The 18,864-nt window shown below is 33.6% G+C and overlaps 2 protein-coding genes across 2 annotated transcripts; one reads left to right on the top strand and one right to left on the bottom strand.

The window, feature by feature from the left end:
* The first annotated feature begins 1,541 nt into the window (after positions 1-1,541).
* LOC132286662 (probable boron transporter 2) lies at positions 1,542-7,610 on the top strand. The gene is made up of 12 exons (XM_059789022.1): positions 1,542-2,927; positions 3,188-3,270; positions 3,366-3,558; positions 3,643-3,781; positions 3,872-4,037; positions 4,153-4,319; positions 4,467-4,640; positions 4,787-4,882; positions 5,404-5,541; positions 5,624-5,943; positions 6,419-6,689; positions 7,071-7,610. Exons 1-12 carry the CDS (start codon positions 2,824-2,826, stop codon positions 7,380-7,382), a joined length of 2,163 nt encoding a protein of 720 aa, XP_059645005.1. The 5' UTR covers positions 1,542-2,823; the 3' UTR covers positions 7,383-7,610.
* An 8,542-nt stretch (positions 7,611-16,152) lies between these two features.
* Positions 16,153-16,647, bottom strand: LOC132281570 (secreted RxLR effector protein 161-like). Its single transcript, XM_059783267.1, has one exon. It carries the CDS (start codon positions 16,645-16,647, stop codon positions 16,153-16,155), a length of 495 nt encoding a protein of 164 aa, XP_059639250.1.
* Positions 16,648-18,864: the final 2,217 nt, after the last annotated feature.

Genomic DNA, 18,864 nt, shown 5'->3' with positions numbered 1-18,864 from the left:
TCGATATACTAATCCTCATTTTAATCAAAATCAAAGGGTCCCAAGGTGGAATTTAATCATTATTGAACCTTTCAAATCAATTCCACAATTCGATCACAAATCCAACCTCGATTAAGTTTTTGGTTCTCTAATTTCAATTTGGATCAACGTCAGAGGTCAGAATCCTTCATTGAACTCTATCAAAGGTCCAAACTATCATTTTTGGAACATATTCCATCAAATTTTAAACGGACCCACTTGATTTGATCAGTTCTCAGAAATAAAAAAAAAAAAAAATAGAATTTTGAGGCTCAATTTTCCATTCCCAAATTTTCAAATATTTGCAACAAATATTCTAAAACATAAATCCTCTCTCAACTATGTCCACATTTCCCATTCCCAAATTTTAAAATATTTACATTTCCATTATCGAATATTCTCAAATATGTCTTTCAACTTATTTATTTTATTGGCAATAAATACACATTCACACACTCGAACCCCACCTATTAATGAGGAGGTTATACTATTAGGCTAATTGTCCTTTGATACATCCTCTCTTAACTTGGCTACTGTTGGGTTTGTGGCTTAAAATTGTCTATAGAAATTAATTTCCTTTTTCATTTTGGAATATTAAAATTAATTTCTTTTTTTTTTTATTTTTTATTTTTGGAATGTTGAAATTTGTTAAGAAAATTGTGTTTCATAAAGTTCCTATTTTAGAGTTGGGATTGATATGGTAACTCCTTATAGGCAAAGCATTTGGGTTTGAAGACTCTATAAATAGATATGGGTATGAGAAGATTAAATTGTAGAGAGAAAAAGAGAGTTGAGATTGTGTGTGTGAGAGAGAGAGAGAATAGTTTGTAATCAAGTATTTGAAGTAAAGTTACTTGTTCTTCGCACGTGGACTAGGCAATTTTGCAACCATGCAAATTTCGTTTTTTGTTTGTGTGTGATTTTTTTATCTGTTATATTTGTCAATTGTGTGTGTGAAACCCTAACAGCTACCTCGCGAACACCTTCATAATCCAAGTGATAAGGTTGCTCTCCGCTATCCTGGAAGCCTGATTTCGAGCCTTATCATCCCCCTCCGAACTGAATACTAACCCGTAACATTCTTGCTATGAGAAGAAAAAAAAAAAAAAAAAAAAAAAATGTTTGTAACTATGAAAAAAAATTGGCTATGAAAAAAAAACAAAAACAAAAAAAAAACGAAAAACGAATTGGCTACCTCAAGTTGCAACTAGAAAAATAGAAACGAAAAAAACGAGTTTTTGCTAGGGGTCTAAGTGTAATTTCCTTTGGCATCGAGGTTAATATGGTTATTTTCTCTTTTCAAATAATTTCCCCAATTTTCAACCTTTTCAAGCTCATCTTTCCTGTTAAAGCAGAAACCTTTTGTATCACTCATTCTCTCTCACACGTCTCATATTCTCGTCGTCTGCATCTACAATTACTTCTCTTTGGCAAGTTCTCTCTTGGCGGTAAGAAGAATATTGCACATTCAAATATATATATATGAATATTCTTCTGATTATAGTGTTTAATTTAACTGAAATAAACCCACATTTGTTTTTCAACCCCTCTTTTCTCTCTCTCCACGTCCACTATTTATTTGTTTGTTTTCACAGGAGAAAAAGTTATTTATGCTTACTCGCCACACACATCCTCATTCACGCAAAAAAGCCCAGTCTCCAGAGTTCGTTCCCTTGGACACTTCTAAACTCTCTCTCATCTGAATATTCCATGTTTTTGCGCATTCTTACATTTCTGTGCTAATACTTCATGTAACTGCTCCTAATCCTCTCTTCTTCTTTGTGGGTTGTCAATTCGTTTCTTTCTCAAAAGTGTCTTTACCTATAATGTAATCTGTTGCTTCATTTTCTCTATTTGATTAATGCCCACATGCTCTAAATTGTTCTGAATCTTTTCTTCGGATTTAGATAATGGGTTATCGTTAATTTTGCTGTTTCCAATCTGTAGACTTTGTATTCTGGTGATGCCCATTTGCTTGAAATTGTTCTAAATTTTCCCAATTTCAGTCTGCAACAATGGGTTTTCGTTAAATTTTCAGTTCTTGATATCTGAAATTTTCTGAGTCAAAACTTGAATTTTTTCAAAATTTAGAATGTAAGTACGGACTATGTAACTGATCTTTGCACTTCTGTTCAGTTCTGTTTTTTGTTGAGGTGTGTTTGGTGGGGATTAGTTCATGATTAGGAGGCCTTTTCTATGTGTAAGTAAAGAAGTAAGGTAATGGATCTGCGCTTTGTTGAAGTCAACCGCTAATTGAGATCTGAGAAGATGGGTAGTGTCTGTTTTTTTCGTTAGTATTGACCATCCCAATTAACAATGAATTCCATTCGTTAGTACTGTGATTTTCACTTAGCCATGGAATTCAAGTAATTGAAAATTTTCTTGAATTGGATTGGGAACTCCATCCTTTTTTTGATTGACATTGATAACTAATTTATTCTTTTGTTCTTGTAGCAATATGTAAAAAATCATTCTTTACAAATTCTTTCAAATGTAAATTTCTCAAACTGTATACATTTTTGTACATGGACCTCATAAGGGGTTAGTTATGCATCAAAAAATAATGAATCAACACGCTTCTCTGCCGTTTCTTCTATGTTGTTGATGATCAAGTAGCGTTTGTCTTTCTGCCCATATTTTCTCACACTTTGCTTATGCAAATTTAGTTATCGTAATACTGGCCTCTCGAGTTACTTCAAGTCTACATTTTGAATTTAGTTTCGTTCATATTTCATCGTGTCCGAGTCTGTTTTTTGTCAAAGAAAACAAAAAAAAGTCCAAGTTATCATTTTGGGTTGAGTTATCATGGAAGAAACTTTTGTTCCCTTGCGTGGAATCAAGAATGATATCAAAGGGAGACTGCTATGCTACAAGCAAGATTGGACTGGTGGACTCCGTGCCGGTATCAGGTTTGTGATTCTCCCATGACTTGACTCCTTTGGCATATGAATACTGTCATAGTGTCATGTAGTTATAGATGTTGATATAGTTATATTACATTTGGACTTAAATGATTTTACCATAATTATCAGTAAATAACTAAATTCTAATAGCAAAATTTTATTTTGCTGTGTATATGATATTATATTAATACGGAATTACTGGTTTTTGGATTTAGTACTTTTTTGGGTGTGATTTACAAGTTCTTGTCCTAACTTCTGTTGTTCAGGATCCTGGCTCCAACAACGTATATTTTCTTTGCTTCAGCAATCCCAGTTATTTCTTTTGGGGAGCAACTGGAAAGAAATACAGGTAGGGGGACAAGTTTAAATGCCAATATCCTCTTATTGTTACAACTTTAAACTATAGATTTGCTAAGACATGCTTTGCGTGCGTAATTGTTACAGATGGAACTATAACTGCTGTGCAAACTCTTGCATCAACTGCCCTTTGTGGCATAATCCACTCAATTGTTGGAGGACAACCGCTGCTTATACTTGGAGTTGCAGAGCCAACAGTGTTGATGTACACTTTTATGTTCAGCTTTGCAAAGGACAGAAAGGATTTAGGGCAGAAGCTCTTCTTAGCCTGGACGGGATGGTACATTCTGAAAACTCCTGGAACTTAAACATTCGGTCATTCTTTCTGTTGGGAATTCTTAGTTTTTCGTATTGCTGTTTTCAGGGTTTGTGTGTGGACAGCTCTTTTGTTGTTCTTGCTAGCCATTTTGGGTGCATGCTCTATCATCAATAGGTTTACACGTCTGGCTGGTGAACTATTTGGTCTTCTGATTGCCATGCTTTTTATGCAGCAGGCTATTCGGGTGAATCCATATTTTCCATTGAATGCTTTTGCAATACTAATATGTGCCCTTTTCACTCTACTTAAAAGCTTATGAATATCCATTATTTAGGGACTTGTGGAGGAGTTTGGCATACCGCAGCGAGAAAATCCTAATCAGACTGCACTTCTACCTTCTTGGCGTTTTGGAAATGGAATGTTTGCACTGGTTCTATCATTTGGCCTTCTTCTTACTGGATTGAGAAGTCGTAAAGCTAGATCATGGCGTTATGGGACAGGTATATGTTTTGCTTTGAAACTCTTGGTTAAAACCTTCCTTGCATGTTATGGAATTACACTTTATTATTGTTGTGTACTTTGGAAGAATGCTTGACTTTAAAATGTGCTTTCAAGGTTGGCTACGGGGATTTATTGCGGATTATGGTGTCCCACTTATGGTGCTTGTGTGGACAGCTGTATCGTACATACCTTATAATGATGTCCCAAGAGGGATACCAAGGCGGCTTTTCAGCCCAAACCCATGGTCTCCTGGTGCATACTCAAATTGGACTGTTATCAAGGTGTGTCCTGTATTTCATTTTCTTTCCAGTATTGCACATTACTCTTTCACTAGCATCACATTGTGAGTTCTTGATTTTTGTTTCTTTTACTATTTTATCGCCTCTTAACCTTGCTTGATACTCATAGTTGTTTACTTTCTTGCTCAGGAAATGTTGAATGTTCCTCCTTTATATATAGTTGGTGCATTTATTCCAGCCACTATGATTGCTGTGCTTTACTACTTTGACCACAGCGTTGCATCTCAACTTGCCCAACAAAAGGAGTTCAATCTGAAGAAACCTGCTTCATATCATTACGACCTTCTTCTTTTGGGCTTCTTGGTGAGCTATTATGACTGGAATTTCATTTTTTTTTTTTATTTTCGTTTTGACCTTTGTGTTGCAATTGAAATAATCACACCAGAAACCAAAGGTTCTTGTGTTATAGCTAGTTTGGCTTTTCCTTCTAATATTGTTTTTTTGGCCAGGTAATAATATGTGGTCTTATCGGCATTCCTCCTTCCAATGGTGTTATTCCACAATCTCCAATGCATACAAAAAGTTTAGCCACCTTGAAACATCAGGTATTATCTAATTATTCTAAATACTGAAAATAACATGAATGTCATGTCTGTTTGATTTGCTGAATTCTCTCATATGTAAATTGTAATTTCAAAAATCTGAACTATAGGATTTTTAGTGTAGCAATCTCCCTTAATTTTCTTGTCCTATGAGCAAAGATTTAAATAGGAATTTGTCTTATTCTCTACATGCTGCACTCCTTGCAAACTATAGCAGGACCGTGATTGTTAATTTTTACAAATATCTGCAAGGGTGACCTCATATATAGAAGTTTATATATCTCTAGACTGTTAACTAAGCTGTTAAAGATTTGAACAGAGAGCTTCATGTGATGGAAACAACTTTTTGTGAGACATTTTTTTATTGAGATCCTTGGTTTTCCTGCTTGTTTTCCAACTGTTCTTTCTGCAATGTGTGTTTTTCCTGTTTGAGTCTCTTTTAATTCTATTTGATAAGAACCTTTGTTTCTTCTGCTTTAATATCTAAAGAGCTAGTCTTCTCTCTTTGTTCATCCTTGAAACAGCTTCTACGGAATAAGCTTGTATCAACAGCTCGAAAAAGTTTCCGTAAAAATTCAAATTTGGGTCAAATGTACCAGAACATGCAAGAAGCATACAATGAAATGCAGACACCACTTGTTTATCAAAACCCACCTGCTCTGGTAAACAAATCCTTGGTCTTTGAATGGTTACAAATCATCACATATGTTATTCTCCGTTATCTTAACTTTGTGCTTGGAACAGGGACTGAAAGAACTGAAAGAGTCCACAATCGAACTCGCTTCAAGTGCTGGCTACGTTGACGCCCCAGTTGATGAGACTGTTTTTGATGTGGACAAGGATATTGATGATCTTTTACCTGTTGAAGTCAAAGAACAACGCCTCAGCAATCTGCTTCAGGCATTGATGGTTGGTGGTTGTGTTGCTGCAATGCCTCTTCTAAAGAAGATCCCAACTTCTGTTCTTTGGGGTTATTTTGCTTTCATGGCCATTGAAAGCTTACCTGGAAATCAATTTTGGGAGAGGATATTGTTACTTTTCACTGCTCCAAGTAGAAGATACAAGTAAGTTATGCTAATATTTGTTGCCAAGGATGGTGTTTTAGCTATTTACTCTTCTTATTGTCTTGGGTTCTAAAATTACTTAGCTCATCTATAATGCTGTATCTTATATCTTCACATAAATGTTCCCCCTACAAACTTTCTACATTGAAAATGTTTTATTAAAAAGGAAACTTATGGTACTGATGTCATATTTTGCATGGTTTTATTGGTAAAAGCAATGGGATTCAGCTCCATACTAGTTTATTTTATTTTCATCCTTTAACACAGTTCTCAATATGATCGTAAACTTAATTTGAAATGCAATAATTCAGATTACACATGTTGATTTGAATTTAGATTTCTAAATTTTACTTTGTGATTGTTGAAGGTTATATCAACTTATATGTATAAAATTAAACTAATCTTCTTCTTCTTCTTTAACATTACTATTGATAGAAGATTACAACAAACTAATCATCATGATTAAATTTGTCAGGGTGTTCGAGGATTGTCATGCAACCTTTGTCGATACTGTCCCTTTCAAAACAATTGCCTTGTTCACTTTGTTTCAGACAGCTTACTTGCTTGCCTGTTTTGGCATAACATGGATCCCAATGGCTGGTGTCCTCTTCCCATTGTTGATCATGCTTCTGGTCCCTGTGCGGCAATATTTGCTCCCCAAGTTTTTCAAAGGAGCTCATCTTCAAGACTTGGATGCTGCAGAATACGAAGAAGCGCCTGCTGTAACTTACAACATGTCCTTTGAAGTGAGTTTTCTGACCCATCTTTATTTCAGCTAGGCCTATTAATGGTTAAAGTGTTAAACTCTTTTAGATGTTTCTGGGTTTCATCTATATTTTACAGTATAACAAAACCATAACTGCCTCAAATCTGCTAGAGTTGTCACCCTAATGAACTGGGGCTATAAAAGATGTTAGCAAGTCAGAAGAATTAGATTCATATGTATTCAGGATATAGACTAACGATCAACTTATTAATATACAAAAGAATCAGACTCTTTCTGACACAGATAATTTGAGACCTGGAACTGAACTATGAACTTGGGTCATAATCTGATCCATAAGCATATTTTAGACATCTATGTGAAGCTTTGAGTCTCATCTGCAATCTTTTGTACATATGTGCAGGGTCAAGATCCTGCAGCAAGAACTGCCAACATGGATAGTGGTGAACTTCTTGATGGAATCATCACAAGAAGTCGTGGCGAGATCCGCCGTACACAGAGTCCAAAAGTAACAAGTTCAACCCCAGGTTCGGCAGAGCATTTGAAGCCTGCTTATAGCCCACGGTTGTCACGGAAGGAATCCAGCCCCCGTATAAATGAGCTTAGGATGGAAAGGAGCCCTGGAATTGCTGGAAAAGGGCTTGACATTAAGCAAACTCCCAGTCCTCGGCCATCCATCCTCGGTCAAAGCAGTCACGGTCCACCTTCAAGCTAAAATCCTCAACCCTGTTATTTCAGTGTGTTAAGTTGTCATGGTGCTCGAGAGGTCATGCAAAATTTGTGTACTAAGTATTGTCCTGTAAGTGTTGTTTTTCTTTACGTTTGTGTAACTAATGTATTAACAATGTAGGCTGTTTGTCTGTGTTACTCTTGGTTTTATCACCCAAAATATGATCGGCAGAGGACACATTTATGATAATGTAAGATTTTGTTATTCTTTGCTTGTGTTCAGCTCGAATTTTCTTCCATTCTGTTAATTTGTGTTGTATGGAGCTATGAAAGAACCAAGAGGGGGGAATAGTTGAGAAGAATAACTTAACTAGCACATACGAATACTAACTATGGCTTTAAAATGCTAAAAATTAATGTGACTGCGCTACCTAGTTATTTTTCCCTTGTGTTTGTGTAGTAGTCACTGAATCAAAAACCAGTGTAATCTGCCTATAGTGTAATTAGAAATATAAACCTAATAAGTAATCTCTTGATCCTTTCTTATATAAACTGTGTTAGAAAAGAACCAAAAAAAAAAAACAAAAAATCTTCTAGGCTTCTAGCTTAGCTGAACTTCTGCATAAATTTTAATTGCTTGCTTAAATGATCAACAAATTTGCACGAAAACCATGTGAATTTAACAAAGTCTTATTTGAACTATATGAGGTCTATCAAGAGCAAAAAGAAAAAAATATCCCATATGATGTCAGCTAAGGAAAATAAATCGAATTCAAGATTTATGTAGCTTAAATGAAGATTTTTTTTGTCTATCAACCACTTCACCTCTCCTTTCTTGGGGTTGACTGCAAGTGAGAAACATATTCAAACGAATATTTATGCTGTCACTATAGGACTTGCTTCTTTGCTGCATTCCCATTTGATGTATCAGCACAACTACTATTGAATTATTTTTCTTTAATAATGTAAATATTATTATTAAAACTGGTATGATTAGACAATTGAGATACAGTTAATCAAATAATTCACTAGTCAAAAGGGGGATGGGGAGTGAGAAAAGTACAAATTACTCTGTAAGTTTTTGATTTGATATCTTTGTTTGTATGTTTAAGGAAGCTTGGAGAGAGCATAAAATGTGGTGGATTAGACGTATATTGATTTATATATGATGTCAGTATGCTCTGTTATTTTATTAGCATTCAAGAGGAGCAATATGTGACACTGAACTAACTTCTGGAAGGAGGTTTTTTTATTTTTATTTTAATTTATTATCGTTATTTTATAATACTGGGCAACCATGTAACTTGTTCTAAGTTAACATCATTCTTTTTATGCTATTAACATTACTGAGGTGGGAGTTCTTAGAACCATTTCCGGACCTTGTATTCTCTCACACCATATGGAGCCTTATTGACCCTCCTGGCATGTTAAAAGGAATAAGTTAAGCTATAAATTTATAATTGTGTTAAAGATAAATATCACAAGCAATTTCTTCTTAAACCTTGCTAATTCCACAGGGATACTTAAATTCAATTTTGTGCTTTTATTCTCTTTTATGCGTGCATAATTGTTTTCGTTAAGAGATCACAAAACCAAGGGCCATGTTCATAATTTTTTTTTTTTTTTTTTTTTTGCATTTAGCCTTGTATTTCCTTGATTTTATGTGGTCAGTACTCCTTAAGTTAGACGTACAATTAGAAAATGCATATTTGGTTGCATCTAACTACTAGTGAATAGAGAAAATCTGATTTTTAATGATGCAAAATATCTATACTGGAGTTGCCTAGATTCAATACGAATTTGAGCTGAATGGCAGCTAAAGCATGCTCATGGCACACAGCAACCAGTTCCGGCTTATAATTTTGACCGTGTGTTTAGGTTCTTTTGTTTGTGCTTGTACTATGACATTTCTTTTCTGGTTATTGTGAATTTGGTCAGGATCGTGGGGTTGGATCCTCAGGCATTATCGACATTGCGAAGCTGACAAATGATTTTTCCACCACCCATGTCAATTTGAAGCAATGGGGACCAGAAAAGGGGTGTGTATCGTGTACGGATATCCATCCTTGTCTTGTCATTTTTGTTGTTCAATCAGCACTCACTTATTGAAGGGTGAACACTTGTTTTTGTTATGATATGGATGATGATGTTCATAGTTCATACTGATTGAGAATCCAATAATGGTTTTGAAATGGAGAGTGATGCGAATCTTTTCTTATACAGCAGAAGCTAAGGAACATCCCACTTTTCCTCTGCCTGCTCTTTCTTGATTACTAACATGAGAAGTGATAGCCTACTGCTTTCCCTCTAGGTTTTCTCACTGACATTTTTTATCTTTTTTTTTTTTTTTTTTCCTTGGGCATTTTTAATTCTTGCTAATTTGTCAATTTTTTTGTAGTTCCTACTTGAGTTATGAAAGGCTGCGAAACTATGTTTAAATGAGAATTTAAATTTGTTGAATAAAGTTGGAAAATGTTTTTCTTTGGTACTGGTTCAACTCAAGGGGCTCCTCAAACACAAGTAATTTTCCTGTTCTGCTTTATACAAGGCGACATCCTCTGTTAGGCATAGGTCACTTTGTTTACTTTTAGTCTCAACACGTGTTCAATGTGAGCTTCATTGAGTCATAAATTTATGTAATGAATATTATATATCATAAATGTGCAATTTTGCCTATTTTTTTTTTTTCAAAAATAAATTTCGACGTCGGGTTATTCTATCTCTACACTTTACTGCCTTCTTCTCCTAAATTATAGTTTTGATGCCATAATGTATTCAAAATACAGAGAGATTTCTCTATTGTTGATATGGATATGAGAAGGATGACCTATTTGGTGTCTTAATAGGCAGGGAACACAAGTTAGTGGAATGCATGCATTTCCTTCCACTATATCTACTGTCAGTTCTAATGGTCCAACTGGTACTCCTCCTACTTTTTAAGATTGTTCCAATATTTACTCCCTTTCATGATAAGTGAGGTATTATTGATAGAGATTGATAACAACTCAGGGACCCCATGCTCTAAAAATAGCCCTAAAGATATCTTGCCTGAAGTGTCTCTCTGTGTCAAGAGAGACCTTATTATTTTAAGTCAGTGGACACTCTTTTTTGAGTGTGGGTGAATAAGTTTTATATATCTGTGTGCATATGAGCTCTTAATTTATAATCTAAAGTAGTGTAATCTCCATTTAAGACTCTGGATGGAGACAACTAACATCTTTAAAAACAATAATAATTTATGAGTTTTTAGTTCTCTGGGAAGCCTGAATACTTGGTTATGGTTTATGTTTCTTGCTTATGTTGGTTGCGGCATGAATCACTATGATGCGCGATGTGAATTAAAAATGAATGTTAGGTAAGCAACTTAATCTGAAACATGATAAAATGGGGGACCATGCTTAAATTAATTGATTTGAACATCATTAGTGTGTGGGAAGATTTTTAATAATGCAACATGTTTGGTCCATGGTCAGATTGGATGTTAATTGCACTACAAGGGAATTGTGCTGATGCTAAGTTATATTCATGTATGAGTTGAGTTTTCACTTTTGAAGCAAAGAAGTTGCATAATATAAAGCTGTAAGATGTGAATTGACCAAGCATGTAGAAGTATAGCACTTATATCTTCTAGATGTGTTTTCATCCCCTGATTTCTATTTGGTTGGGTTTGATATGCTCTCCCATTATCAACTTTGTTATTGTTTTCTATGTTAGGATTGGTGGTATGATGCCTAGATGTTACATGACATTAATGTTTTCTGTGATATTATTGTTTTCAAGTATTATAAAATGCCCAAAACTCGATACTTCCAACTTAAACCACAAGTATCGGGTAAGAACAGGATAAAAGATGACGTACTTTATGTCATGATAAACATTCGATGCTTTCAGAAGTTATGTTTACAGATTTCATATCAACTGAGCTATCTCGTTACAGGAAAAAGTAAATAGCTTTGGGCTCCCTTGTACCCCACCTTGGGGCATTATATACTTGGTGTTTTGAAAGTATGGAATATGGATTGATGATGAAGTGAAGTTCAGCCGTGACCAGAAGTTGCTACCAAATCAAAGCGAAGCTTTTATTAAGTCAGTATTTCTCCTAAAGCATGACTTAGTTAGAGAAGAAGAAAAAAAAAAATTAGCATACTTAGAAACTGATACAAAAAGTATACAAAATGAGAATTTCTTTGATCATGGCAAGTATAGTCCATTAGATGTCACACTTGGAACATGCCAATATATGTATCAATATTGTGTGAAATATACCAATCACATTCTTTCTTCATTATTACCATATATATGAAAGATATTATTACAAAAACATGATAGAGTTTTTAATCCAGTATTTGAGATGTTGGAAGAAATTAAGTGAAATTACAATTTCCAAATAACAGATCTGAATGATTAAAAACAATAATGCTTTATGAGTAATACTGTTATTATACACAATTGTTTATTCCATCTCAAATTTCAAAAATTGGTGCTTTGCAAAATTTTAAATTAAAAAACTTGGTTATAACGGTAATTTTATCCAATTTTTTCTTTTTTAATTAAAAAGTAGATTAATACAATTGTTTTTGCAAAATTTTACAAATCAACTAGTATTTAACTAAATAATTTTTTATTTTTTCCTTCAAATATATCAAATTTTTATTTATTTATTTTTATTGTTAATACTCATACTCAATTCGTTAGACTTGAATCCTTACTTTTCATTTTTTTTTTTCCTTTAAATAAATAAATTCTTCACCTTATACTTTGATTCAAATATATAAGTATCAATTTCAAGTGATGAAAGTTATCCATCCACTTACATGATTTGGTAGTATCTCTTTTTTACTTTTAGAGTAGAAGGTGTTGAATTTAATATATCTTTAAAGTTGAAAAAAAAAAAAAAAATTAATAACTTGGGTGTTGAATTCAATATATCTTTAAAGTTAAAAAAAAAAATTAATAACTTTAAACATAAAGTGTATTTTATAAAGTGAGTAAAACTATATAGATAAGGAAATGAATCTTCAATACAATTGGGGATATACCTGCCCAAACCAGGCCAGGCCCAAGTGGGCTTACATTTCAAAAATTAAAAAAAAAAAAATCATCAAAAGAGGCCTAATCGAGTCATCGACCCAAGAGGAGTCTCGAAATTTAACAGGGACCTTATGGTCAACTAATTATTTGTAATTTCATCCAAACATAGCTGACTATGTGACTCCAAAAATTGAGTTCGTTTAGGCCTTATAAATTTACCTAGCGTGTGTAAAAATGAGTAATCTGGGGCCCTATACATATTATACCTAGAGTATGTAAAATTGAGTAATTTGGAACCCTATACATAATATATCTAGAGTGTGTATATTATACATTATACATTTACAGATTATACGAAATATGGATTGATAGCCGAGGGGAAGTTTGGGAATGGTTAAGTTGATAGTGGTTATAAGTTACTGTCATGCCAAAAAATTTATCATATGTTAAATGTCATACATTTTTTTCTTTCTAAGTATAACTTTAATGAATTATCATCGTAAGGGGATGACAAAGTGCTGCTAAAACGATGGATAAAATTGATGTGAAATTGTACAACACGAAGTGATTATGGACCCATGTCAAGAAAGTATTGGTCCACTAAATGTCAAACTTAAATTATGTCAGTACATGCATCAACTACAAATTTATGTGAAAGTATAACACATCAATTTTAGTGAAGTATCCGGCATCTTTTTTTTCATGACTGACAATTATTTATGCATTTAATTTCTTAAATAATCTTCAATTTTAGTAATAAAGGGACAGGGAGACACTCCCATTTTAATAATAAAAGGAATGATAGAAACAAATGATATGAGTTATGATTGGGTTGAGATGTTGGAGGAAAACTGAGTTTAGTTATTAGGATTAAAAATCAACAATATTTGGATGTACAAGGATAAAGGATTTAGTGGAAATTATAAATCTTAATTTTTATATTCGTGAAGATTTTATAGGATAATTCAATGAGTTGTTTATTTGTTATACAGTTGTAGTACTCATAATCGGAGTTTTTTTTCTGACATATTATCATTAACAGAGATAATGCAAGTGATATAATTTGTAACACGTTTTTATTCTATGTAATCTCATTAATTACGTGATAGTTTTGTAATTACTTATATATATATATATATTTTTTGTTTGTTAAAAGGTAAGCTTTGTAATTACTTATATTGCTAGTTATATATATATATATATATATATATATATATATTAAAGAAGTTTTATATTACTATAACTTTATATATGCTGTACGTATGGATAGGGGTGTAATTGGGCTGGGTAATTCCAATTCTGTTTGATTTTTTGTGAATTTGGACAATTATTTTTATAATTTGGGTTGGGTTTGGGTTGAAAAATCTCCACTCGAATTTAATTAGGGTTGAGCTTGAGTTGTGGTCTACCAATCGAGCAAACTCGAGCCTAAATACTAATATTATTTATATATTTTTAAATTTAAATGTATTATATATACTCTTCAAATTATGATCATATTTTTGTTTTTAACTTCTTTTTGTTAAATCTTAATTTATTGCATATTAGCATTTAGTAGAATTACTTTTATAAGCATTTGTTAATAAGTTATTAAAAATTTGACCACACACCAATGGCCTAGCGGTACTAAGCTTCTATTTTCGAAAGGGAGGTCAGGGGTTTGAGCCTCGGTGGAGGCATGTGTGTGTGAGTGAGTACCAATTAAGAAAGTTATTAAAAATTTGCAATAAGTTTTTTTGGTTTAAGAGTAATTTAATCAAATTGGCCATATGGGTAACCCCGAATTAACCCTACTTTCACATTCGAAATCTAAACCCAAGTTAAAACCTGAGTTTAAAACTAGAAGGATGGGCTGGGTTGAATAGTTAGAGTTGAAGGTAGGGTTAGGGGTTGGACTTGAGTTAAACATTTTATATGTGTGTGCGCGAGTGAGTACCAACAAAGAAAGTTATTAAAAATTTGTAATAAGTTTTTTTTGGTTAAGAGTAATTTAATCAAATTGGCCATATGGGTAATCCCGAATTAACTTTACTTTCATATTCGAAATTTAAACCCGAGTTAAAACCTGAGTTTAAAACTAAAAGGATGGGTTGGGTTGAATAGTTAGAGTTGAAGGTATAGTTAGGGGTTGGACTTGGGTTAAATATTTTCTATGTCAGATTTGGCTCAAGCGAAACCTCTAACCCACCCAAGTTGTAATCCTAGTTTGGGATTGTGTTTGGTTAAAAAAAAAAACTGCACTTTTAAGGAATAGATAGAGGTTAATCGGAACTTTTTATAATTGTGTTGGTGTCTAATCGTTGTTTTGACAAATATAATTCTTCCTTTATTTTTATAATTACAAACTTATTTAGGTAAAAAAAGATTTAAGTAAATAAAAATGTTTAATTCAGACTTTTTCACCATCATTTTTGTATATAATAACACCCATGCTCTAATAATTTATATATATTTTTTGAACATTGGGTTGTTAAATCTTAAGAATGTGGACGAGTATTGTTATATTATGAGGACTATTATTGCTAGCCAAGTTTGAATTCCGATCTTGTTGAATATTTATAGTTCAATTTCACATTTTATACACATAACTCTTAATATTCTAGATTTTAAATGTTTTATGCATTACATTTATCTAAAAAATTCTAACTTGTATTTATCATTGACATTCAATAGTATTTCAAGATTTTTGTTAGAAATTCTCTATAAAAGTGCACCTTTAACTGTTTAATAAAGAGTACTTCTCCAATTGTTTATCGAATTAAATAATGTATCACCAAACACCTAATACGCTCTCTACTCAAAACACATTTGTAATAACTCTACTGATAAGAGTGCTTTTACGTACCATTACAAGAGTAACCCCAAACAGGCTCTTATACTACTAATTTTATTTTACTATAATTTTTTATTTAGTTTACGAAAATAGGACATATCCCAATATATTATCACTCCATGTCCTACGGTCTACCTACAAAAGTAAAAAAGATAAGGTAAGAAAATGACCCACAAATCAAATTAAAAAATCTCTTATAAATATATGTGTGTATGTGTGTGTATGTGTATATATATATATATATATATATATATATATATAGCAGAATCAAGAGAGATAAAGAAGGCAAGAGAAAGAAAAATTTATTTATATGCTTTTGTAGTAGTTCACAGAATTGTACATGCATGGCTATTTATAGGCCCAAAATAAAGCTTCCATTGTAAGCCACAAATTTGATCTTCCTCCCCATGCCAAGGATGTCATCATGGATGACTTAATCTATTGTGGACCTCACAAACATATATATATATATATATAACACTCCCCCTTGAGGTCCACAATACTACATTAAGAATATGTTTCGTTAAAACTTTGCTAAGGAAAACCCAGTGGGACAAAACCCTGAACGAAGGAAAAAGAGTACAGTATGCCAATACCACTTCGATCAATTGGTCCCTCTCATTGTTGCATTAGTTCAACCCTGAAGATCCTTTAATTGACGTATTCCAATGTTGTGCACCAGCTTCTTGAATGTTGTAGTTGGAAGCGTTTTAGTGAATAGATTTGCTAAATTTTCACATGAACGTATCTTCTGAATATTAATATCACCATTTTTTTGGCATTCATGCGCATAAAAGAATTTTGGTGAGATGTGCTTGGTTCTGTCATTTTTAATATATCCTTCTTTCATCTGTGCAATGCATACCGCATTATCTTCATATAATACAGTTGGGCTATCTTTTATTGATGAGAGATCACATGTTGTTTGAATATGTTGGATCATTGATCTCAACTAAATGCATTCCCTGCTTGCCTCATGAATTGGGAGTATCTTAGAATGATTTGAAGAAGTTGCAATCATTGTCTGTTTCATAGATCGCCATGATATAGCAGTGCCGCCACAGGTAAACACATATCTTGTTTGTGAATAAGCTTTATGTGGGTCAGAGAGATAACCGGCATCTGCATATCCAATTAATTGAGAATTTGGTGCTTTTGAATAAAACAATCCCATATCAGTTGTACCACGAAGATATCGCAATATGTGTTTGATTCCATTCCAATGTTTGCGGGTTGGTGCAAAACTGTACCTTGCTAATAAATTGACTGGAAAAATTATGTCAGGTCTTGTGCAATTTGCAAGATACAAAAAAGCACCAATCGCATTGAGATAGGGCACTTCAGGATCAAAGAGTTCTTCATCATCCTCTTGAGGACGAAAATGATATTTCTTGATGTCAAGTGATCGGACAACCATTGGAGACCTTAATGGATGGGCTTTATCCATATAAAAACATTTCAGAGTCTTTTCTGTATATGTTGATTGATGGATGAGAATACCGCTCGAAAAATGTTCAACTAGCAACCCAAGGCATAATTTTGTCTTTCTGAGATTTTTCATTTCGAATTCTTTCTTTAAATAAGTGGTCGTCTTTTCGATCTCGTCCAATGTTTTCACAAGATTCAGATCATCAACATATACTGCAACAATAACAAAACCAAATTCTGATTTGTTAATAAAAATGTATGGACAAATATGATTGTTCACATACCCTTCTTTGAGTAAGTAATCACTAAGGCAATTGTACCACATTCATCCAGATTGCTTCAATCTATATAAGGATCGTTGTAATTTTATCGAGTACATACTACGTGATTTTGTTTCAGGCATTTTAAATCCTTCTGGGATTTTCGTATAAATATCACTATCTAGTGATCTATATAAATATGTTGTAACCACTTCCATTAGATGCATATGCAATCTTTCTGTGACTGCTAAATGTATTATGAATCTAAATGTGGGTGCATCGATCACAGGGGAGTATGTTTCCTCATAATCAATACCAAGTTTCTGTGAGAAACCTTGAGCTACCAGTCGGGCTTTGTTTCTCACGATTTCATTTTTTTCATTACGCTTTCGTACAAATACCCATTTGTACCTAACAGGATTAACACCCTCAGGTGTCTGGACTACAAGTCCAAATACTTCACCTTTAGCTAATGAATTTAGCTCTGTTTATATCGCTTCTTTTCATTTTGGCCAATTATTTCTTTGTTGACATACTTTGACGTTTTGAGATTTCGGATCCTCATTATCAATATCAAGAGTAACGACATATGAAAATATGTTGTCGACAACAATTTCAGTTCTATTCCATCTCGTTTTCATAATTTAGTGAGATCTCATCATTTTTAGGTGCCTTTGCCTCATCAAGGGCCATATCATCATCTGTTGATTTTGCCTCACCAATATTTATTATTTCATCATTTTTAGGTACCTGGGGCTCATCAAGAGCTTCTGCCGTATGAAAGGTTATTATCTCAGATTGGTCAATAATATCTGTTGCTCTTTTATGGCCTCTTCAGGAGTGCCAATTTTTCTTTGTGATTTCCTCTTACGATGGCAGTATCTTTTGCATCGATTGGTCTGCCATGATTCAGGCGTGTTTTAGATACATTTGTTGCGATACTGACAGAAGGTCCTTCTGGGACAGTGTGATACCCCTCGGATCCGAGACACGGGTTGATCAGGCCTAGGCCCAAACCCGAGGGAATATCAAACAATTAATATTTTATAATGAACACGGAATACAAAATGAATTAAGAAATGAAATTAAAGCTGAAAGGAACTAAAAATAGAATTCGCGAAATAATATAATTATTAAAATCCATCAAACCCAAACTCCAAAACTCCATTAGTTTACAACTCGGGAATCCATCTCTAGTGGACCCCTATTAAACATCCAAACTGAAAATAAAACAACTGTAATAAACATCCAGAAATAAACTATGGAGAGAGTCCTACAATGTCAGAAGAGTGTATAGAGACCTCTGCTCAGCACGAACACGTCTAAGCCTGGAACTGTCGTGTACCTGAAAAATAGAAGTGGGTCAGGCCCACGCGCAAGTTTTATACTACTACAATCCAAATAGAGGCCCGATACGCATGTACATCCTAAACAATTCAACAATAGCTAATAGTCCGTAAATATATATATATAGTCACACTAAAGGACTCTCACTGGACTACAGGCCGGTCTCAACCTGAATAGAGGTAACATGCTAAAATGCACACGAAGTGGACATATGTACTTATACCTAAACAGGGTACACCTCTAACCATCGTATCCAGCTATGCATCCCAATGCATATACGCTTCCTAACCGTCGATCCTGAGACTCAATCTCATATCGAGGTACCATAACAATATATTTAAAGTCCATCCCGAATCCTAGTAGTGCCGCTCAACTAGTCGTTGCCATGACACTACAATTAATAGGACTTAACCTTTAGTTAATCCAATTCTTAATCCAGAGTAGGTAGGTTTTGGTATTTTGAAACCAAACCATCCCTAGCATACCACCGTCCCATACCGGTGTATACTATCCAATCATCCCGCAGTTGATAACATCAACAATTTAAATAAACATCAGCTAAATCCATATTTCCATTACTGATACTAACAGGCATAGTGTAAGCATTAATAAAAAGAATCAGATATATA

This window comes from Cornus florida, unplaced genomic scaffold, assembly GCF_030987335.1.
Source record: "Cornus florida cultivar Cherokee Brave unplaced genomic scaffold, ASM3098733v1 CherokeeBrave_3.0.0_Hap2_Chr11, whole genome shotgun sequence".
NCBI lineage: Eukaryota > Viridiplantae > Streptophyta > Magnoliopsida > Cornales > Cornaceae > Cornus > Cornus florida.
This window is presented reverse-complemented; position numbering and strand designations above follow the sequence as displayed.